The sequence below is a fragment of the Gorilla gorilla genome, chromosome 17 (genome assembly GCF_029281585.2).
Source record: "Gorilla gorilla gorilla isolate KB3781 chromosome 17, NHGRI_mGorGor1-v2.1_pri, whole genome shotgun sequence".
NCBI classification, from domain to species: Eukaryota; Metazoa; Chordata; class Mammalia; order Primates; family Hominidae; genus Gorilla; species Gorilla gorilla.
This window is the reverse complement of record NC_073241.2, coordinates 87,671,086-87,695,264: the sequence shown is the minus strand read 5'-3', so window position 1 is coordinate 87,695,264 and position 24,179 is coordinate 87,671,086. Positions and strand designations below refer to the sequence as shown.

The 24,179-nt window shown below is 41.1% G+C and overlaps 1 protein-coding gene across 17 annotated transcripts in view; it reads right to left on the bottom strand.

Annotated features, from left to right (window-relative positions):
- NEDD4L (NEDD4 like E3 ubiquitin protein ligase) overlaps positions 1-24,179 on the bottom strand; it is a 359,195-nt gene that overhangs the window by 37,608 nt on the left and 297,408 nt on the right. For 6 of the 17 annotated variants that reach the window (XM_004059469.5, XM_019014017.4, XM_063699250.1 and 3 more), the window contains 6 exons: positions 22,584-22,715; positions 21,955-22,074; positions 20,649-20,846; positions 14,173-14,250; positions 12,742-12,796; positions 6,519-6,577 (listed from right to left, as the gene is read on the bottom strand). In XM_004059469.5, the coding sequence (XP_004059517.3) occupies positions 6,519-6,577; positions 12,742-12,796; positions 14,173-14,250; positions 20,649-20,846; positions 21,955-22,074; positions 22,584-22,715 (642 nt within the window). Of the gene's footprint in view, positions 1-6,518; positions 6,578-12,587; positions 12,642-12,741; positions 12,797-14,172; positions 14,251-20,648; positions 20,847-21,954; positions 22,075-22,583; positions 22,716-24,179 lie in introns of all 17 variants that reach the window. The other 11 variants (XM_055368219.2, XM_055368221.2, XM_055368220.2 and 8 more) reach the window with 5 other exon arrangements.

Below are 24,179 nucleotides of genomic sequence, written 5' to 3'. Positions count from 1 at the left end.
CAGGCAGATGGCATTCTCGAAAAATCCTCAATTTAGGAGTCAGAAGGTTTGTCCCTTAATATTTAGTGGTCTTGGGCAAGGATTTCTTTAAATCTCAAATGCTTTATTATCTATGAAATAGAGTGATAGTACCCCAGTTGAGGGCTCAGGAATTGAGTTAACTATAGTCATTCAAAAGTTGTGGTATCTCTTCAGGCAAAGGAGTAACATGTTAATGTAGTCATTTAAATAATCTTTATTTGCTACGTTGTAAAGTAGCTTACAATATCTTAGAGTCAGGGCCGTGAGTTTTGGCTACTGAAAAAGCTTACGATATTTTTATGAGCAAAAAAGATTGGGTTTTGCATATACACAGACATTAACTATGACAGCCTCGAAAACAACTCATTGCTTTTTAGCCACTAGTATGAATTTCAGCAGAGAATACTTCTGCTGTTGTCATTTTGGCCTAAGTTAATAAAATATACTGATCCTTAGTCTAATATCTCCAGACTCCAAATCTTACACTTTCACCATACTTATCTTGACCAGAAAGAGAAGAAATGAAGAACATGAACTTCCCTCCTTTATAGTTTTAAGACATGTTTATATAAAAAACTAACCCAAAACAAAACAAACCACCACTCTTCCAGAAAATGAGCATGTCAGTGTTTTGCTCTGTAATTCCAGAGCAAAAAATACATCATCTTTATATAGCTTAGGAGCAATCTATAGACAATTTATACTGCCTATGGTCTTTTCTTAGTTTTTAAGCCAGTCTTCTTTGATTTTCCACTGAACAACAGATTTGACCTCACATCCTATTTATTTTAGGCAGTGTTTAGTCTGATGAAACCACATAGCAATTCTGAGTCTAGGCAAGGTATAAATTTGTTAATACCTGGACAACCACCAAAATAAGAAAAAGAATACAATGTTCCGACATAAGCCAATAAAGAGATCATGTTTTCTGCTCTACCAACAGTACATCCCGTCACAAACTAAGATTTCCTCTCTAGTTTATTTCTCACTTTCTGGTGTTCATTCTCGTCCATTCAACCGATACTTCTTGAGCACCTACTCTGTGCAAGGCATTTTAAGTGCCAGAAAAATAACAGTACATAAACCAAAGGTAGCTTTCCCAGTTCCCTCCTGGAGCTCACAAGCTGTTGAGAGCAACAGGCAATAGGAAATCAATGAATGAACCGTGGTAGTGCCATGAGGAAAAAAATGACCCCATAGGAACTAAAAAAGTGACTTCCTTCCACTCTCTCCTGCCAGCGTTAGAAGGCCTGCACTCTCGGGTAGACTCTCATCAGCTGGCTCTGCATCACATCCTCTCTACTAAGGAGTTTCTTCACTGTTAAGTGGAAGGATTTGACTGGATGAACAAACGTGACTCAGCTCTTCTATTTCTGAAAGTCTGTGATTCCCAGCAACTATTTTTTGTTTGTTCCTGTATTCGTGAGGGTTCTCCAAACATCATTGTTACATCACAGTTCCCCCTACTCCTGAAAATGTTGGAAAAAAAGCTTAAACAGTCATCACTGTGTATGCAAGTTCGACTGTCTTAAATGACAAATTCCCCAAGGAACAGATTTCAACATGTGGCCCCCAGCCTATGATGCCCATTCCCTTGCCTGCTCTGTCTCCTGGCAGGGGCTGAGGAGGTGTGGGTGGAAATGTTGAGATATTTCAAGCCTTTCTCCTTCTGGGGAATGATGCACGAAAGCTGAAAAATCACTGTCTTTCCCTTCCATTCATTATCTTTTCTCTCCAGAGGTAGTTCTCATGATAGAATAAGAAGAGCAAGTTTTTACATTCTCTTCCTGAAAACTTTCCAACAACGTACCAGGACAAACATCCTTCCAGTGCAGCTTCTGAAGAGATTACACGTACATTTTTTTTTTTTTAATTATTGGACCAAATCATTTGTTCTCACTTGAAAATCTCGAATGTCATCTTCTGGCTTACAAGTTAGCTTGTAAAATAGGTCTACGTGAAAAATGAACATATCTGTTGATTAAAGCCCTTTTGCTCTGCATTAAATCTGTGTTCCTGTTTTGGGTACAGAATGAAAATCTGCCTTATTGTGTAAGTCGGTTCTAAATGTTTTCACATCATCACTGTCCGGGAGACATTGGAGCTCCTTGCACAGAAGGGCTCATGCCCGGCACGGGGACATCAGTGACACCAGTGCATCTGGGGCTCCGGTCCTGATTCCGACCCTTGCAAGGACTGTCAGCAACAGAATAAGCTTTCCGAGCTTCTGACAAATTGGAAATAACAACATTTGCCCTGCCTTTCTGAGGGGACGACTGTGAGTTTCAAATCGGCTGATTATAAAGTTTTTGGAAAAATGAAAGTGTTACACAACATGAGATAGTGTTCATGACAGCAGCATGCGCGAACAGCACTTACTAAATGCTATTACTAGTGATATTTGCTATACACAGAGCATGCTAACTTACAGGAATGCTGAACACTGAGCTGCCACAGAAAGGGTCCCCTCTCCCTAAAAATATGTAGAAACGCTAGGCCTACTTAGAACTGATATTTTTAAAACTTGGGAAGAGAAACTCTAGGTACTAGGTAAGCAGAAAGACTCACAATTAGAGAAATCAGTGGGCACTGGACCTAGACATAGGGGCTTGGGTTTTAATCTCCCATGGGGACACAGAACTTGGCCTTTGGTCTACATGATGGAGAAAGAACAGTCATTGTTTAAAACCTAACATCTGGAAAGGGGACAAGAAAACTCTACCCACCGGACCAGGGAAGTTGCAAGGAAGCTTACCTTCTGTCCAGGACCATAAATGGGAGAAAAACAAAAAGAAACAGACCTGTAATAAATCCATACTCCAAGCCTGTGCCAAAGTGGGTATGAGGTCCACAGTTATACTGACTGGGGGTGCATGAACCCAAGCTAAGAAGTTAACAGTAAATACAGGTCAGGACTTACAAAAGCCTCATAGAAAAAAAAAATGAGCTTGCTCATGCTCTCTCTCTCCCTCTTGCATGCATGTACACACACACACACACACACACACACACACAAATTATAAACTGAACTAGGCAATAATCTACACTCTTAAGGAGAGTCTATAGACATAGTGGGAGATTTAATGATCCTAGGACCAGAGATAATAGAATAATCTCAAAGAGGCTAAGAAATAAATATCTTAAAAATAATAAGCAGATGAAAGCATCAAAAATAAATAAAGAGATAAAGAGAACAGGACAGAATAACTATGAAGACAAAAGCAAATTTTAAACAACCAAATAAAACTTTGAGCAATTAAATTTAGTCACTGAAATAATAAACACAATGAACTGATAAAGAGATTACAAAAAAAGCTTAAAGAATTAACTGGAAGAGCTAAGTAATAACTCACAATACAGCAGTGAGAGACAGAAAACACAAAAGTTAAGAGATAAAGCAGACAACGTGAAAGAGAAGTAAATGTCCAATAGGAGTTACAGAAACAGATACTTAGAGAGAATCGGAAAAATGCAGTGTGTTAAGAAATAATAGCTGAGAATTTTCCAGAACAGAGGAAAGACACAATCCCCATACTGAAGAAGCCTGAGTCCAAAGCAAGATAAATGAAGAGAACTCCACACATAGGTACATGATGATAGTGAAATTGTAAAACATCTAAGACACAAATAAAAATTCAAAATCACCAGAGAACAGAGCCATTTACCTACACAGAAACGACAATGAGATTGACAGCAAACCTGTTATCATCATTTATGGAGGCCAGAAGACATGCAGGAGAATCTCCAAAGCACTGAGGGAAAATAATTTAACCAAGATTTCTATCATCAGCTGAACTTTGAATAGAGAGGTCAAATGAGACCTTCTGAGTCAAAGACTAAGAGGTATTACCACTCTCAGACTGTCACTGGCAGTGCTGCTGGGCAGAAGTGCTCAAACCTGAGGGGACACTGGAATCCCTGGGAGAGCAGTTAAAACAAAGACTGGTGTCCCACCCCGAGAGGTGCTGATTCAGTAGGTCTGGGGTAGGACCTGAAAACCTGCGTTTCCAACAAGCTCTCAGGCGATACTGATACTCTGGTCAGCAGACCACACAGTAAGAACCATAAACTGGACTAGGCTTCACTAAGATCAAAACTCACCCCAGAAAAAAAATGGATGGAAGAACCAATGGTGGGCGAACCAATGGTGAGCAAAGAAATTTGTCTACATTTGGTAAAATTAAATCAGTATGGACAGTAGGGAGAAAAAAGATAAAACATATTAATGACTATTTGACTATTATTAAAGCAAGGTAGTTTTAAAATTCCACCCAACAATGACGTGGCAAATGGGAGTGGGAAGAATGGCATTCAAGTTCCCTGAGGTCCTGATGTTAAGGAGAGTAGACAGTGATTCATTTTAACCCTAAGTCAAGTATGTTGGTTACACAGTTTAATGTGAGAGCTATAAGAATACAAATAGAAAGTACGGCCTGCAAGCACATAGAGAAAATAAAATAGAGTACTCTATCAATTGAACAAAAGGCAAGAAAGAAGATAAAATATCGCAAGAGAGGAAAGACATGCTAAACAGCAAATACGAACAGAGAAAGAGAATGTAGTTATATACACCTCAGACAACATCGACAGGGCAACAGTCACCACAGAGACTGACAGAACTATCTTGATTAGATCCAATAGCAAAATAGCAATGAGAATGTAGATAATTTGAACACCACAGGCTTGACCTAATGGACACATAAAGAACTCTATATTCAACCAAAGACACAATACACATTCTTTTTAAAAAGAAAAAGAACATTTACAAAAAGTGATCAAGCTTCCAATGAAGTTTTAAATAAACATCCAATAATAAATATTCTCTAGACAATATTATCTGACCATAATGCAATAAAATTAGAAATCAATAAAAAAACGAATAGGCACAACCCTCCCATACTCTTAGAAACTAAAAAGCATATTTTAAATAATTTATAAGTCAAGAAGAAAAATCAAATGAAAATTGCCAAATATTTAGAACTGAATGACAACAAAGGCCAAATGTCTACACTAAGTTGATAACTACCTAAATACAGATTCTCCTATTGAAAGCAACATAATGAATAATAATAATAAAAATGAAGGAATAAACAAGGGTCTTTTATTAACAGAAAACAGAGAGCTCTTTCTTGGGGGCAAATCGACTTGGCTTTACGATGCTGAGCAATTTTCAATAAGATTTAATAAGGACTAGCAGTGTTTGAGTGATGGCCGGTAATTGATAAGTGATAAAAATATTTGAAAAGGCTTCAAAGTTATGTCAAAAGTCTTCTGTCACTTAAAAAGAATAGTTTCTTGAATTTACCTTGTTCTAATGATATAGAAGAGAAAATAATATTCCAATAAACAACTGTGACTGCGAATATATATATCAAAAGGAAGCATCAGAGTAAGGCAGTGTTTAAGCCGCATAGAGAAAAAAGTTGACTGTTTTTACCCAGCTACTACTGGGCAACTTTGCCTAGGAAATAGTACCCAAATGACTGAACAAATCCAACAAGTAACTAACAGGAGTCAGTTACCGGGGCACATTTGCAATGTAGTATCTTTTAAGTTTTCAAATGGACGTATCTTACTAATTCAAAACATAATTTGAATGGAATCAGATTAAAGCCATGAAATTGGAATTTTAAATCTACCTACTGGCCTCTTAGCTCAGCATGTGATATAACAAACTTCAGTTCCTTTTGCTCCTCTAGTCTAAGAATCCCAAATTTGCAATCTTCTGCTGATTGCAGTACAACTCCTGTAATTCCAAATTACCTCCCTGCACTCATATAGCCACTGATAAAAGCTGGTGGTGTGCTCTCTGCTGATGAGTGTGGTCCCATTCTACAGACTTGTTAACAAGTGTGAGATACCAAATGTCTCCTGATGCTTCAGGGAGTGGGGTTCTCACACTGCCTTACGAACACAGTGTGCTACGGTGTTTTAAGAGGTCATCACGCCTGCATCAGAATTGATTCTTTTTCCACCCGGCATATTTAAGGGGACCATGAGAACACTGTGGGTCGGCAGAGTTCAAAACTCTTAACTCTGCCAGCTCCTGAACTTAGCTACAATCTCACCCAAACTTCTACAGATTTTTGAAAGTTGTAAAAGATTTAAACTTTTGGCATACATTTACTACTCCTGGCCTAAAGAAATGATAACACTTTATGAAGATAGGGCTTGGTTTTGCTTCATATAAAAAGGAAGGGAGGGAATTTCGACTATACTTATAGTCCACCCTTTTATAAAGGAGAAGAAAAATGTTTAAGTCTGCTGTCGTTACCAAGCTGTTTTCCTTTATAATGAAATCCATCTGAAAAGGCACATGCAGCTGTACCTCACCTGGAAACTTCAGTAAGAAGGAGATGGCAGCAAAGTGCTCTGTTTCTAGTCAACTACTCAATCACCGTTGTCCCTTGACATCACCGTTATCAGTAATACACAAGAAACACGTAAACACGTAACCAAAATCTTATACTGAAGAGGCAGAATTTGAAAATACTGACCGGACCAGTAATAGCTGGGTTCTGCAGTCTTGGGTCTTCCCACTGAGTAATTTTGCTATCTGAAAATGTTAACAAAAAAAAAAAAAAAAAAAAAAAAGCAGAACATTAGTTCAAATCTATTCTATGTAAAGAAAGTTTTGGAAGGAAGTATTTCTGGATTCTTCAAAAGCTGTCCAGTCCCCCACCCTGTGTTCTAAAGACAAATTAGTATTTCAGAGTTAGCAGGTAACTACGGTCTATACGGCAACCCCCCTCACATACTGTTCAGTTAAAAACACTCAATCAAAAATGCACAACTAAAGAGAAACCATCTATTCATACTGTTTTGGGCAAATAACTTGCTAAAATGGGAATTATAAACCCCTGTTCTTTTAAGGATTTATAATTTGATCTTGATTTTCATTTAATTGAAAAAAAGCATTTAAAAAGTCTTAGTTTCCCAAAAGGCTAACAAACACACACAGGATTTTTTTTCTCATTTCAAATACTTTTCTCTTTACTTATGGTGTTGAAAAACTGCTTTCAATTGAGAATCCTGCATTGAACAAATGAATAATCTGTTACATGCGTCACTCATATGCACACAAAAATCAAAGCAGCTTAGGCAGTCCAAAAAAGAGAATTAGATACAGCAGAGGAAGATTACAGAGCATGGTTTCTGTTTGGTCACATTGGCAAAAGGTGGTTTGCTTTCTTCCAAGTGAGTTAACGTGCACAAGATTGTTCAATGCTATCTATACCATTACTTGTGTAGGTGATAATACACAATAGCTGCCTTAGATCACTTGGTGTTTGTAACTGTGCATAATTAAAAAGACCTTACGGATTCCTGTGTGTGTACTAGGGTGGAGTGGAGGGAGAGAGAGTGCAATGGACTCACATGAAAGGTATGGGGGGTGGGGCACACTAGGGGAGAGTAGGTTCTCCAGACTTTTTGGATATCTAGGTTAGTCAAAAAACAAAAAAAAAAAAAAAGAAGAAAATTATTTGAAAAGTAAAGGGTGGCCAGGAGCAGTGGCTCATGCCTGTAATCCCAATACTTTGTGGGGCTGAGGCAGGAGGATCACTTGAAGCCAGGAGTTCGGGCCCAACCTGGGAAACATAGCGAGGACCCATCTCTACAAAAGGTTAAAAAAAAAAATTAGCCAGGTGTGGTGGTGTACGCCTGTAGTCCTAGCTACCTGGGAGGCTGAGGTGGGAAGATCGCTTGAGCCCAGGGGAAGGCTGCAGTGAGCTATGATTGTGCCACTATGCTCCAGCCCGATCTGCACCTGTCTTGGGGACCGGGGCAGGGAAGTGCGGCGGAAGAATATTGATTCTGTTTATTTTCTGTATACACTGTAAGTGAGCTAATAAGAATAATTAGTGAATTCTGTTTTAATGACCATATTAGGAATTTTAAAAAGTCTTATTATTATTTTAATAGAAGCAGAGGAAAAGCTAAAAAAAAAAAAAAGCTACCAAAGCAAGTGATGATTCTAGAATCTTTTGTTTTCATGCTGGCAGAAAATTTACATGAAAAATCTCAACTGTTTGAGAGAATCTTGATGGAAGCAAAAGGCATTTTTGGGTCCCTTACCTTTCACAGAAGACTTTGGAAAGTAAAAGTTGCTATTGTGATGGAAAACAAGAGAAAAGAAAACCAAATAAAGGAAACGGAGTACAGCTGAGTAAAAACTGCGCCTTAAAACACCAACTTGGATTATAACCGTATCAATGGATATTGTCATCAAAGCAGAAAATAAATGAATAACTCCTGACTCATGGGGATTCGCAAGTCCTCAGACCAGACCTGAACTTCAAGCTCCATCCTGGACATCTGCATCTGGGTTTCCTGTAAGTACTTCAGCTTAACTCTACCAAAACCAAACCTCTGATCACCCAACACCAAAATTGGTAACGTGACCTTACATTCCAGTGTGCAGTATCACAATCCACTCACTCTCCCAATCAGGAACCTGGCCGTGTCACTCACTCTGGTGGTCCCGGACCAACCCTCTCTATCCCTGATAAGCTTCTTGCTAGAGGGCTCATTTTTTTTCCCTGAACTGTTCTCTGGGTGTCACTGGGAATTGTCTCACCCCCCAACCCCAGTTCAAGACATCTTCTACAGCTCTGCCAAAAGGATCTCTCTAAAGAACGATGTCGACCCCATCCCTCCCCTCTGGGAAATCCCCTGGGAGCTCCCCACTGCCTGCGGCTTGAGCCCGAGTCCCCACACCGGGCAGATACCCTTTGGCTTGGCCTGTGCGCCCCTGCGGCACACTAGCTGTTTGGAGCAATGCTGCGTTTCTCGGAACGTGGCAGCATCTGCACATATTCACACACCTCCACGCATCCTAGGATCACTCTTCCTGGGGCTTTGCCTGCCTCAATCCTACTCAGCGTTTGTCATCCATCTAAAAAGTGACCCATTCTCTCAGGGCCCCATCCCTGTGCCCAACCACCTCCCAAGCAGATGCAGTCCTTGCCTCTTCTGTTTCTGTGTAACAACTGATTCACTCCTCTAACACCTGAAATATCCCCTGCTACTTCCCACTGGACCTAACCTCCCCAAGGACAGGGACTGTGTGTTATTCATCTGCAACCCCCTCTCTACCACTTAAGACCAGTCCCAGCAGGTAACAGGAACTTAGTGCATTATTTTTTTAATGACTGAATGAAGCTGACGGTGAAAACAAAGTCCGTTTAAAAAGAGCCTAAGCTTTTGGAACAACACAAGTTTCTACATGGTTATGATAAAGAATTCTTCAGTGAAGTATGGTCAATGTATGAAAGTATGGGGTAGCCAGTTATCCTTTTTTTTTTTTTTAAAGAACTTTGGCTTTTAAACTTGCTTTTCCTCTTTGAGATATATTTCAAATAAAAGGACAAGAAGGAAGTGGAAGGATGAGAAACTCAGTTTAGCCAGATGAACAGGTCTAGTAAGACTGTTGACAGGAAAGACTAAAATAGGACTTTACAAAATCACTGGAATTCAATTTTCTCTTCTAATGTTGTAGATAGGATACCTGTGGCCAATTACTCAGCTGCTGGGACTGTCTGGTCTTTAAGAAGAATGACATCATTCCTACAAGATGCAGAGATTCAGTTCAAGACCTTCCTTTAACCTCCCACCCGAGGCCCAAGAGCCAGGAGCCACTCCATAGACAGCAACCAAAGGAATCAAGGAGTCTAAAGAGGTTAGTCTCGATCATTCGTTGCTTTTGAAATTAAATCTTTAAGATGGCTGAGTATTGTTCATCTCGAAAATGTCTAACTTCTCAGGAAAAACTTACAAAGCAGAAATAATTAATTATTGAAAAGACAAGTGCATCTCATCATCTCATCTGTAATTCCATGTGGACCCACGTGCCGGGTATGCTGGAAGACAAGATGACTCTAAGCAATTTACAAGATGACGGCACTCACGGCATCGTGGCATACGTGGGCATAACCTGGTTCCTGTCCTATGGGCATTATGACAGCAAAATCAGATGCTGAGTTTTGCTAGAAGATTGTTTAGAAAAAGAGGCTTTATTCTGACAGAAACGACATTCCTAAATGTCATCTTCCAGGTAATTCAACCCATTTGGAATGTATGTGTCAGCCTGATAAAGCCTCTTCAAAAGATAGGTATTCTGCAGTTTTCACAGACTGAATTTTGTGGAAAGGCAAATGACTTGAACCGTTTCATTGATGTGTACTGCTCTACAGCTTTCCATTGAGTAAACCTTGATGAATTATGGAGCGATGGTAGAAACGTAGCATGAACAGCTAAGGAGGCACTCGTAAACAAATCCTTTTCTTAAATGGTTTTTGGTCACTTAATTTATGCTATATCTCTTTAACAGAATCTTTCAATATGGTTGTGCAAAGGCAAAATGAATTTTAATCTCCAAGTCAATGGCCACAAATATCATATTGGCACAGCTTAGTTGCATCAAGCTCTGTACAGTGTATAATGGAGCCTCGGGGGTGCTGTTCTAGTCAAGTGAAATGAGGAAATGTTTGGGCAGAGCGCTGGAGTAACTGCAGAACTGATCAGCAGTAAGGAAAAGCCCAGGCATCTAGCAGGTAGTTACCTTCTTCCACCTTCCAGTAAGCCGGAGTTGGGCTAGCCTCAGGCCGGTGGGGGTGGAAAGCTGGAGGGGGGGGCACCTACTGCTCCTCAAGTGAGTTCACTTCACTTTCTGATCAAGCACAACGACTTCCTAAGAGCTTCACCACTGATCCTCCATGAACCTGATTTCAAGTCACCAAGTATCAAGCATCTGCTATATATCATACTACGTCTATGACACCACAAGTGAAATAGTCAGTGATTTTTACTATTTTAACGCATGCTACGACAGCCCTTTGTAATTGTGTTTTTCTGTTTTTGGCTCCTTGCAGTATATGAAACACATTCACAACATTCTTTTTCGGTTGACCTAAGCATCACGTCTCCAGCCAGAAAACTGTCACAATATTGTGTGCAATGCTCTCCATGTGTCACAGACCAAGATGTGTTACCAGTAAAGACCTGTTTTAGAAAAATGATCAGTATTATTCACACCTGTCTTAAAACTGGGATTGTGATGTATAAAAAATACTATAAAGGAAACCTTTTTCTTTTTTTTTTGAGACAGCCTCCTCTGTTGCCCAGGCTGGAGTGCAGTGGTATGATCTTGTCTCACCGCAACCTCCACCTCCCAGGTTCAAGAGATTCTCCTGCCTCAGCCATCCGAGTAGCTGGGATTGCAGGTGCACGCCACCACACCCAGCTAGTTTTTACTTGTATTTTTAGTAGAGACGGGGTTTCATCACGTTGGCCAGGCTAATCTCGAACTCCTGACCTCAACTGATCCTCCCACCTCCGCCTCCCAAAGTGCTGGGATTACAGGTGTAAGCCACTGCACCAAGCCGGAAACTATTATTTTGTTTTTCATGGGAAAAAGAGGTGTGGCCTCTCTCTCATTTTAGTAAATTCTCTTAAGTGTAAAATAATAAATAAATAGTATATTAAGGAAAAAAGTAGGGTATACACATACATGAAAGCAGGAAAAATACTTTATGCTTACTATGAAATTCTGGACAGTTGACAAATCTGCCCATTTTTTGATAAAAGACAAAAACTAAGTCTCTGCACCTTGAAATATCTGGTTTAAAGAAAGGGTAGCTCACTCTTCTAAATACACCTAGGACTTCTACTTTCAGTTGAATTGTAAACTGCTGGTACTTTTGCTTAATTCCATTTATAATAAGCCCTCAACCCCCAGGGCCTGAAAGTGAAATTCTGTTCACAATGTCTCTGCCTCCTAGTAACATCTGAAAAACGTACTATGCCTATGAGATAGTGACCAGTCCTATACGTGTGAGGATTACTTGTGGCCAGACTTCTCAGCAGGTGGCTCATCAACGTGCTTTTGTTTAGTTATGAAATTGTGAAGCCAGGGAAACCTGGTGGGACTTTCTGTTCATGAACCAAATGAAAGCAAAGACCAAGATACTACCAAATTGCACTCATGGTTGAAACTTTACATCTATTTGAAGGCTTCTTTTTAATATACTTTTTCAGAAAATTTAAGGGACATAGAAATATGATTCCATGAAGAACACGGCACCTCCAAAAAGAATGAGAAAAAAAAAAAATCCCACTGGCTAAAAAGCAAACTTTTATTAGTTGAACTTTTAGTTGGAACGAGAAACCACACATTTATTCATAGGTGCTGGAGCAAATGTCTATAGCAAATATACTACAATTTCCAGAAAATACATATATATTAGTGCTGTGGGTGCAAGGAAACATGCCGTGAATAGAAAATAAGGTCAGAGCGGGCATCCTGCCATAGGATCCTTGAAGGCAGTGTCTAAAAAACTTACATGCTGCTTCAAGCACTGTTCACAGGTTTTTGACTAAATCATCATTTCTAATCTTATTTTCTATTACCAGAGTGTATTTATTAAATGTGCAAAAGTCAAGGGATCAACAATCAGAATGTGGTTTAAAAATTCAAAAAAAAAAAAACATGTTAATAGGTCACAAGATCAGATTGGGTGAAAGTTTGATGGGCTACTTTAAGCAAACTTGGGGTGAATGCACAGTACCGTATGAAGGCACTGATTCTCTGGTATCATTTTCTCCACATAACACCTGGCTGCCTAGATAAAGAGTAAAATGACAAAGCTTTCACTATGATGTTTGAATTACTCCTTCCCTCTAACCCACAACACCTGTGTGTCCATAACAGCGCCTACTTACTATGATCAATATAAAACGTTCGGCCATCCAAGTGAATTCTTTCTTCCCAGCCAGGCTAGTATCCGGGGAAGGAAGGGAGAGAGAAAATATAAACATTAGCTAGGAGTTCTGAAATCAAAGGCAACATTTAAAAACTATAGGACACCTCTGTACTCTTTTCTGCTAGGGTACATTTATGCATTGAGCGTGAACTAAATATGAACATTTCAAGTTAACTCTTGACCATGTCTAGCAACACGCTTTATCACATGCTCAGGTCTCAGATGCGCTGACTGTATGAAGAACCGGAAATGGGCTGCTAGCTCAAAAGCTTCAAAGGGAAACTGCAGCATTCCATGGAACAGTGGAGTTTGAAGTTGAGTACCATTTAATTAAATAAATACTGAGTACTAAAGGAAAGGAAGGGGGGGTTAATATAAAAATGTTAGACACTGTTAACTGTATTTGTGTTGTCCAGGCAGTTGATGATCTAATATTGGTATTATCCGCCACGAACTTTTGCTAGTCAAGCTCAGGAGCTAAACAGATTTGGAGAATTTTTTCAAGATAAAGCTGGTATGCCCTCATTATCTGAACTATCCATATTTGCTATCTGAACCTCAGGAATCCAACAGATTCAGAAAAAAATGCTTTCTTTTGTTTTCTAAACTCACTCTCTGGTTCTTTCTATTTGAACCCAGGAACCAAACAGATTTGGTGTGGGATACCTGTATAATCTAATGAATAATGATTGAACCTTAACCTTCACAGCCTCAAATGTTGCCCTAATATACCAGGCAACAAAAAGGTTCTTACACTTGGAAAACAACAACAAAAATTCCCATTTAAAAATAGCCTTGGAGTCCAACCACTGCCCTGTCACCCCCTACGGCTTTTTCAAACTGCGAGTGAGTTGTTGAGGAGGATGTATGTGAAGGTTTCATTCAAAATCCAATTTTAAGTATATAGCTCAACTCCTACTGAGCCGTCACCAACAATGGAGAAAAAAACTTTAAAAATCTGCAGGTTAAATGACTTATAGAAACTTTCTATGATTAATTAGGCCTTCTTCTCCCATACTATTTTCATTATTTTTGTTCTGATGACTTAATCAGCAATATGACTGGAACTCAGTGGTTGCTAAGTTACAAAATAAATGAGTGCCACTTAAATTGTCACCTGCAGAGAACGTCTCTTGAACATCCTGCGTACAAGGTCTATCTTCTGCTAGAAGCTAGCAATTCAGAAACCTCTTTCATAGGTACTGGATATCACATGAACTATAATGTATGACTACAATTCAGCTAAACACCCAATTCTGTTAAGAAACACAAACCAATGAGATCCACAAAGCCTGGAGATAGAGAAGGTCCACAGGGCCTCTCCATCAACATTGAGCGGACAAAGGAACACACATATTCAGACCATTCCATGTGTCTCCAGTGTACTCACAGGAAGGGGGCCAAGGTCATTGGGGTTTAAAGATGTCTTTGACCGCATATGTACTGGAAATTTCAAACGTGGATCTTCCTGCAAGAAAAATGTAAAAGACAGTAGATGCTAAGTGGAAGTATCTGTGTGCAGTTACTGGGTGCTTTTCTTCTTGAGCTGTTTGTTTCAAGGCAACCAGGCAGTCCATGCCTGGAGTGTGAGATGGGTCCCATCTCTGTTTTGTACAGGAAGCCTGGCTGACTGTCTCTCGAGACAGACCGTACTCTTCCTTCTTGTGCTTGGTGGAAAGAGGAGAGTAAGAACATTTACATGAAAGGTTAACCATTTCCCTGAGACCTTGAGAAGGGGAAGGGGAAGAGAGTCCCAGCAGTGATGTTACTAGGGAAACCAGAATGGAGGGTGCCAGTGAATGTGGCACAAAGAGGGAGTGGGGACAATGGTTTCGAAATCTCTCCATGGGTCCCGAGCTCCCGGTGAGGGGAGCCAGCCTAACACGTTAGGGAATAGGCCTCCCTGCCACACCCCCCTCCAGCACTTGTGCTCCCCTCCACTCCTTCTGAACTCAGCAGAGAATGTCAATCTGGTCTGTGAAGTCACGTGGCTACTCCAGGGAGAGTCGCTTTCATCAGGCAAACTCACAAAGTTATGATACAACTTTACTGAGATTCTTGACCAAGTTCTGCAGATTAAGTTCTCATTTATGTCTTAATATTTAAACATTTACAAAATTTTTTTCTTAAAGCATAAGCTTCATAAGATACCACAGAGAATCAACAAAAGAGAAATATGTACTCTGACAACCTGGGTCAGGCTGCATGATTTATGAGGCATGGTCAGATGTAAAATCTTGCAACAGACCCTTGGTAGGAGGTTGGGCACATGGTCTGTTTCTTTAGATGAGGAAATGGAGTTTCAGAGAGAACAAGAAGTTGCCCAAAGATTATGACCCAGAGTCCAGGAGCTGACTCTCACTTATGTAGACCCAGTTAAAATGCAGTGTAGGCCGGGCACGATGGCTCATGCCTGTAATCCCAGCACTTTGGGACAAGGCTGAGGGGGTCAGGAGTTTGAGACCAGCCTGGCCAACATGGTGAAACTCTGTTCCTACTAAAAATACAAAAATTACCCGGGTGTGGTGTGTGCCTGTAGTCCCAGCTACTCGGGAGGCTGAGGTAGGAGAATTGCTTGAACCCGGAAGGTAGAGGTTGCAGTGAGCCGAGATTGTGCCACTGAACTCCAGGCTGGGCGACAGAGTGAGACTCCGTCTCAAAAAAGAAAAAGAAAAGCAGTGTAAGGCCAGATGCGGTGGCTCACACTTGTAATCTCAGCACTTTGGGAGGCCAAGGCGGGAGGACTGCTTGAGCCCAGGAGTTCGAGACCATCCTGGGCAACAAAGCAAAACCATATCTCTGCAAAAAACACAAAAAGTTAGCTGAGTGTGGTGGTGCATGCCTGCCTTAGCTACCTGAAAGGCTGAGGTGGGAGGATCACCTGAGCCTAGGAGGTCAAGGCTGCAGTGAGCTGTAAACTGTGATTGTGCCATTGTACTCCAGCCTGGGTGACGCAGTGAGTCTTGCCTCCAAAAACATAAAAAGGAGAATCCATATCTTTATACTAAAAAAAAAAACACTATCAACCAAATAAGCTTAAGATTAAAAAAAGTAAACTGTGAAGACATTTGATATCAGCTTCATTCAATTTTATAATAGGGCCTTTGCTGCTGCCAAATTACTAGATTTTCCTGCTTCCCAAGTCAACCGTGTAAGTCATAGTATCACTGAATCATAATCATAGATCTTGGGAACTGGCAAGAATCAAAAAAGACCACGAACAACAAAAATCAACCTTTGCTTCTTGCTAGCTAGGTGAACTTTCAAATGAAGAAAGAAATCCTGTTAGCAGTTTGTGATGCATACTGACCCTGAACCCAATATATTTTTTTAAAAGGCTAAGCAGAGGCACAAAATAATCCAGTATTCTGCAGTACACTGACATACACAGAACATAAAGAAATATGCTAAGCTGATTAAGGATTGAGAAGGTCCAAGAAGCTGATAATCTGGTAAACATTTGTGACTGGTTAACTACAGACAGAGGAAAAACTGAAAGCACTGAATTTCTCAAAAGCTACCCACTCAATGCTAACTCTGATCCGGACCAGGTAACGCCACAACCAGCGGGGGACCCTTGGGCTTCCACCTAGCCTATGACCATGCCAGGTTTAGAGAAAGCTGAGGACTGCTATTACATGAAAAGAGGGCAGGGCTTCTGAATGCTACACACAAGGACAGCCTGACCTTGGAATCACATGTAGGCTACCGTGAAAGACAATCAGCCCTACCGGTAAAAGGCTGGTGATTTTAAGGGGGGGGTGGGGGGGGGGGGGTGGCGTGAAAAGAAGCTGAAATTAGAGAAAAGTGTCAGGGAGGCAGTGAGGGGCAGAGCATGAAGTATAAAGTCAGCCGAATTTCAAAGGTCTGCTAAAGTGGCCTTGCATGGAAACCCAGACTTCATAGACTGTGAGGGCCAGAGGCCTTGAGGCTTATAATATTATTTTATCAAAAATAATAAAAATAATGGCGGCAGCTGCCGTGAATCAGCTCTGAGGGCTAAGGCTAGTGGTCACCCCCAAGCCCTGACTCCCACCGAGCCACTCAAGGAGGCATGCATCTCTCCTTAGTTGCCAGGGCACATGAAGTGGCGGTCAAGGCTCTCTATTAGCTATGGACAACTTCAGAGCTGATGAGAAAGTGGAATAATAACGAGGTCTCCGATGCGATGAAAATAAATGATCCAACGCATAAAGTGTGCCTGGTTGTTTCTTCCTTTCTTCAGTTTCATAACGGGAACTCTTTCATGTGTAATATAAAATTGCGTCCCTCCATCAAGTTCAAAGTGTTTTTAAACAGGATGCAAAGAGCAGTATCTTTTTAAAAAGGGCTTTCCTAATTCAAAATATATAAAACACAGGGATTAAAAAAAAAGTGCCTTTTTTCTTTATCTTTTCCATCCTGGAAGAGACCAGCAACCACGCCTAGAGTAATAAGTTTCATTAGTTTGAACTTGGATGGAAAACAAACCTGCAACTTAACTAGGGTGTAATCTTTCTTGCTACAAAAATAAGCCCATGCTTCATCCTGTGAAAGGCACAAATATACTAATATGCGTTGAACATCCCTCACCCATAATGCTTGGGACCAGAGGGGCTTTGAATTTCAAAATATTTGCAGTTATACTTACCAGTTCAGCATCCCTAATCTGAGAATCTGAAATGCTCCAATAAGCATTTATTGCTTGAGTGTCATGTCAGTGCTCACAAGGTTTCAGACTTTGGATCATTTTGGATTTTGGATCTTTAAACTAGGGATACTCAACCCATATACATGTGCTCTGAGCTGCTGAGGATGGAACATCCCTCCTTGGTACACCCCTCCCAAGCCCCTGGTCTCCGGCATGCATTCCCTGAAAGGCCTGACCCAGGCGGGGAACAAAGCCAATCTTTGTTTGTTTGTTTGAATGAAGCTAAACTTGGCCTGGCAGGGTGTCTCATGCCCATAATCCCAGCACTTTGGGAGGCCGAGGTGGCAGGATCACTTGAGGTGAGGAGTTCGAGACCAGCCTAGCCAACATGGAGAAACCCTGTCTGTACTTAAAAAAAAAAAAAAAAAAAAATTAGCTGGTGTGGTGGCATGTGCCTGTAATCCCAGCTACTCAGGAGGCTGAGGCAAGAGAATCGCATGAACCCGGGAGACAGAGGTTGCAGTGAGCTGAGATTGCGCCGTTACACTCCAGCCTGGGCAAGAGTGAGACTCTGCCTCAAAAACAAAAAAATAAAAAATAAAAAAAAGAGAATGAGGCCAAACTTTATCCAAATACTGATGGCATACTGCCTTCAATATCTGTGTGTGTGTAAAAGGTCATGTTTCATGACATATTTCAATAAATTTTTTAATTTCTCAATGTATAGAGGGGAAATGTCCTGATTCTTTTCAGGCTTCTGGTTGGTGTAAGAATCAACAGTGCCCAGGCCGATGGGGGAAGGAGTGTTATTTTCATCATTTTCAACCTGTCCTATCAGTTTTTTTCCTTTTTCTATTCTAATGCTCAAATCTAAGAATAGCTATGCTGTTCTCTCATTTGTTCTCTTCCTCTTTCAAAAATAAAAAACAAAGCAAACCCTAAAACCAACTCAAAACAGATTTTTAAGTTGCAAATTATCTTCACGCTTCCCTCCGGCTCTTCACCTTTTGTCAAAATGAACAGGCAATTTAGAGTGTGTCTTCCGCAGGGAAAATCCTGCCTAGGCCTTCGTTTAGAAGCGATAGCGCAGCTGTGTCAGCACATCTGAATTCGCTTAAGAAGGGGAGTAGCTTGTGGAATTTCCAGTTGTTACCTTGAGGATTTCCCACACTAGCAGAAGCAACAAAACGTTGTTCTAACAGATTATGATTTTAAATCAGTAAATTAGTCAATAACAAGTATCTGGGTAAAAAGGGGCAACTGGAAAGTAAAAATGGGTTTCATTCAGCAATGTTGCAAGCAATAAATAAAGTGAGTGCTGTTTAATTTAAAATACAATCTGCCCAGCTGCAATTACACTGCTGTTGTGGCTTGAAAGGCTGTGAAAAGGTTAGGGGATTTGATTACCAAGCTAGTTGAAATTACTAAAATCACAGCTTATGTTGGCAAGCCACAGTGGCTCCTTACACTAATCCATCTACTTTTATATTCGTTAGCCCTTATTTCTGGAGCCTGTTTCTGGCTAAGGACTTGAAATTACAGCAGTGCTATAGTAAATGAGAACACTGGCAGGACAGCCAGGGGTTCCACGGTAATAAGGAAAAAGACATAAGGAAAAAGAACTCCATTACTATATTTTCCAACGAGCTGCCCGTCTCTTACTCTTGGCTTGCCTGCAAATCTGTAACATTATCCTTCAGAATAGTAGGGGAGTCAAACCTACATGTTATTATATGCCTTAGAAGCAGTTATCAGTTTGCCAAATAAATGTTACCAGATCTAAATGAGAAATTCTCCTGGCAGGCCATTCCCTTACTTCAAAATAGAAAGAGCTCTTAGAGTGGTTCTCACTTAGGGCTGTTTTGAAATGTGTAGGGCATTTCTGGTCGTCACTATGTTGGGGTGGGGGTAATGGTGACCATTAGCACCTGGTGGCAGGAGCCAAGTTTGTTAAATAGTCTGCAACTGAAGGCACAAATGTCCCTGCCCCAAATGCCAAGAATGCCCTTGAAGACACAATGTCCCACGGTTCAAAGGATTCTAGGAGCACGCCCTCTAGACCTGCTGGACTGAACTGATACCACACAATGGGCAAGGCATAAAATGACAGCCCAAATTCCCTTGAGCAGGGCTTGTGCTTGACTATAAGGCCGCTGGTCTATCAAATGGACACACTTAATGTCCATCACTAGAAATGGGAATTAATGGTGTATGTTTATTGTTGGTCCAAGACCAAAGAGCTAGGGCCAATGACAATCACCAAAACTCAACCAGCATTCCCATAACATCAGTTTTGAGCAAGTAGCACAGATAATAGTAGGACCAAGTTAAACTCTGAGTTAACTCTAGCTAGACAATTCGATGAGGACACAACCGGAAGAAAAACCGTCTGCAGCATCAAAAATAGCCAGAAATAAGGGAACCAGTTTCAGTGTAATTACAGGTATAGAGATTATATAGCAGAAAAATACCAACTGACTTTTAAAAGAATCATATACTACACTGAAAAAGCCACCGATTCGGCTAAAGAAATAAAGAACTGACACAGAAATACAAAGATATGCATATTTGCCTTTGATTAATCTCATTTTGCTCAAGATAATACAATGTACAGATTCTTTCTTGGGTACAATTCAGGAGTACATGAAAGAGTTGCATGGTAAGAAAAATCAATTTTGACAAAATCATCACAAAAAGGAGCTATCAGATTTACAACCAAAGTCACTCAGTACATCCCCTACCCCATGATCAAGGGCATGAAAATGTACCTCAGACGTGTGAATACTGATCTGATGTGAACGGTAAAAACTAAAGCGACAAATCAAAAGAAGGTGGGTAATGCCAATGAAAGTGCAAAAAGAAACTGACAAAAGAAAAAATTATTTGAAAATGATTATAACTCCTAGTGAGATTACTTTGTGAGACGGGATCAATTAACAAAATCTTAACAGCACAGAGCAGTACCTTTCCATCCAGCATGGTGAACTGTCTAAACTAGAGCTTCCCAGGAGAAAAGGCAGTCCCAGCACCAATACCAAAGACAGCTACCAGCCTGTGCCCACCCACTCCCACCCGCCCATTTGTGCAGGGGCCAGATGCAGGCTGAGGAGACCCTCTGGAGACACCCTTTACAGTCAATCCAATTCCTCTGCAAGAACTACAAACACTAAGGAAATCAAGGAATTAATGCCAGACTTCATGATGAAAACGGAGCCAAATAAAAGCAGCAGCCTTACCCAGGTTGTAGTCTTTGTGTTATGATCAATGAAGAAGGGCCGGCCGTTTGGCGCTATCCTCATTTCCCAGCCGGGTGGCAAGAAGCTCTGTGTGACTTTGTGTTGTGGTTTGGGGGAGTTGTAAGGTGATGGCTGTGGGGACTGTGGGTTGGAAAGGGTGTCTTTCACAGCCCGACGTACGGGTGAGTCCTTGGCACCCTAAAGAATAACAATGAGGATTAGAACTCTTTAGCATGTGCGATTCCAATGTGCCAGAATGTACCTGGGTATTGCAGAAGGCTTCTCTTTGGAGATGGACAAGAGGGAAGATCCCCAAAACCTGTTTTCTGTCATTCATTTACTTTTAAATCAATCTAACTTTACATTTTCTCTGTTGGATAAACACACAACAATATTAAGTATTTATAACCACCATCCTTTGGTAGCTACTCAGTATGTACCAAAAATACTGTTCTGTACTAAGCGTTATGGATGGAGATTTTACAGAGTGGAGAAAAACGTGCCCTTGCTCTTAATGAGCTCACAGTCTAATGAAGAACAGATTGGCAAGTTTTAGAGCACAAAAAGGAAAAAAGCTACATCAATAAATACAACGATCTGGAATCTCACAGTTGTTACCCATGACATTCATATCAGAGTGTGGAAGAGACAGCATCCATTCCCACTTATCAGCATCTGGACCCAGGGCGTGGAGAAGCCCACAGCTGTCTCTAAGACACAGTCAAGCTTAGGACCTCAAACATTTGCTCTTTGGCTTCTCTAACTCTGACATTTGTGATGTAAAAGGATGGCACCAAAACAATACAAACACGACAGAGAGCACAAGCAGATGCCCAGCCATGATGCAGAGATGCAAATATGCATCAGAAACATGTATGCCCATAGAATGAAAGACCCTACAGTCGAAAGAAAAACAAATGATCAAAGCAATAGCTATGTTTAAAAACTCAATATCAGCACTTGGTATTTGAAAGAGGGATTACGCAATTCTAATGAGGTAACAGGCAAAAAGAAGCGAAACACAACAAGAACGGTGGAAGTCCTGAAAAGAGAGTGCCCACGTCCAGCACAAGTCACCACGGCCTTAGCCAAATGAGAATGAGAATCAGGTGAGAGAGTCCAGGAATGTTAACTGGGCGAGACAGAGAAGCAGGTAGAAAGGCTGCACAAGAACACCCTTCACTACCAACACAACGACTGATCAGAGAGAGGAGGTGGCTGCGAAACTGAAGGCAGAGTTAAGAGAGAAGAAAGAATGGGAGTCACAGGACAGAGTGAGTCCAGTTAGATGAGGTAGCCGTCTCACCTCCAGCGGGGCAGATAAAGTTACTGTTGGCGAGCTGAGGCTACGAGGCCGGCGGATCTGAGGCTCGATTAGATGGTTGTTACTGTTTGTGGCTGATCCGGACGCACCATCTTCTGCAAGCTATTTTGGAGGCAAAAACAAGTTAGCTTCATAGGAGGATCTCCCGGTGTGTGTGATTAGGAGCGCGAACCCAAACAACAACGCAAACAGCAATAATAAGAGGTCTGGCCTATTTAAAGCGTGGAGGAAATAATTAAACATAATGATGGGGGAAAGGATGGGGAAACACATTCAAGGGAAATAAAAATGAATCACTAGCCCAGCATAAAAACTAGCCTCGGATTAAAGTGGAGGCCGGGCAGGGAAGAAGCTACACACTGCAATAGGCTCTTACTTTGAAAATATCTTTCACGTCACATTTTTAAAATATATTCAGTGATAAACTGATTTGAAAAGCAAATTCTTCCTTAGGCTATTATTGTATTTAAAGTAATGCATTTTCTTTGTGAGAAAGCTTTTTACAAATATGGGTCTTTCAGAACAATACATAAACACCAGGAAAGGAGTTCGGTCATGTACATTTCGGCTTCTATGGCCTGCGGTTTTAAGTTGGATGGCAATCTTCGTACCTGCATGATAGGTCGAGTCCAAGTTGTGGTTCGATTGTTATGATTGACATAGTATGTGCGCCCCTTAGCATCTTTTCTTTCTTCCCAGCCTGAAGGCAGACCCGGCGTGGTATGTACATAGGCCACTGATGGCTGTTTGTGCAAGAAATCATTATTATTTAATACCTTGCATTTGTTTTCTGATCAGTTTAATAAAGTAAGGTACACCCAGATAATTATTTTCTCTAGACAAAGTTAATTAGATCTATTTATACAGAAAACACAAGTGTCTGGAAAACAGCAATAGATTTCCAATAGCTTCAGATCTACTGTGAAATGAACCCCATACAGTTGCAGAGTCCAAATTCTTACAGAAGTTGGTTCTAAGACCCCTTAGTCTTAAACGTAAAGGGTTGCTGCTAAGGCGATCATAGGGAAAGGGAAAAACATTATCATCTGTTCTAGCTACTAAATTCCACTGCCAAACCAGGTAGAGCTGAAAGGTATTTCAAACTGTCCAGTGTCATTGTGTATGAGAGGGATGCTCTGAGTTTCTCCTCGATGTAGCTCCCATGGGGTGCTCTTCTAGCTTAGGCCTAAATTCCTCCATCAGCCTAGGACCCTAACACTGTAGCTTTTGGGGCAAAATTTTAAAATCCCAACACAGAGCCCCTTCTCTAGGATACTGATGGTCACACAGTAGCATATAATCTGGAGGACCACCCAGGACATCTGTGTGCCCCAGCTCAGGAAGTCTCCCAGCACCCAGCCTCACACCCCAGGCTGTGTGCACCCAAGTCTGCTGATAGGAGTGTGTTTCTTTGAAGGTGAACACAGCTCGGCAGTTTTTGGGTTTAGAGATCTGCCCAGCGTAGAGTGACTGTATTTAGACAGTCCACATTTGATCATAAGAAGATCCCTGAGAAGCAGTCTAAGAAATGCAGTGTGGATGGAGAAACACTGAAAAACAAGGATGTGTTGATGATGTATGAAGGCACTGGGACAGATGCTGGAGATCAGGGCTGTCCCAGGAGAGCTTGAATGCATAGGCGATGCATGTAATATCTGTGCCTGTGAAAGAGCTCTAAGTGGGGAAAAGCTCAGAAACCAGAAGCCGACCACAGCTATACCACGGCTCCTAGGGGAATCTAAAGGTATAGGAGCCCATGCCTTAGGAATAACCTCTCATGTGAGGTTACAAAAGGAAGCTGCTTCTTTTACAGTACTCCCTTCTCTAGCCAGGATCTTCTCCCGTCCTTCCAGATATTTTAGCAGTTGTTGTTTTCTTGCTATTAGGCTGAGGATACAAATTTCCTCTGAACCCAACTTCTTCCTGTGCTTATGCCACCTTTTCCCTGCACTACCAGCAATGTGTCTTGGTGAAGGTGGTCACCTGGAGTTCCTTGGTGGACTCCAGGATCTCAAATTAGAGAAAGCACCAACAAGGATGCTGCCGGGTAATTTGGAAACCCCATCCACAGAGAAGCAGTATGTTAACCTCACAGGCTTAAAAGCACAATTCAGAGAAAGATCACCTGGGCAAGATCATGAAGCAGCTGATTTTAGATTATGTGTAAGAAAACTTTCTGCTAATATTAAGGAAAACCATTTCCTTAA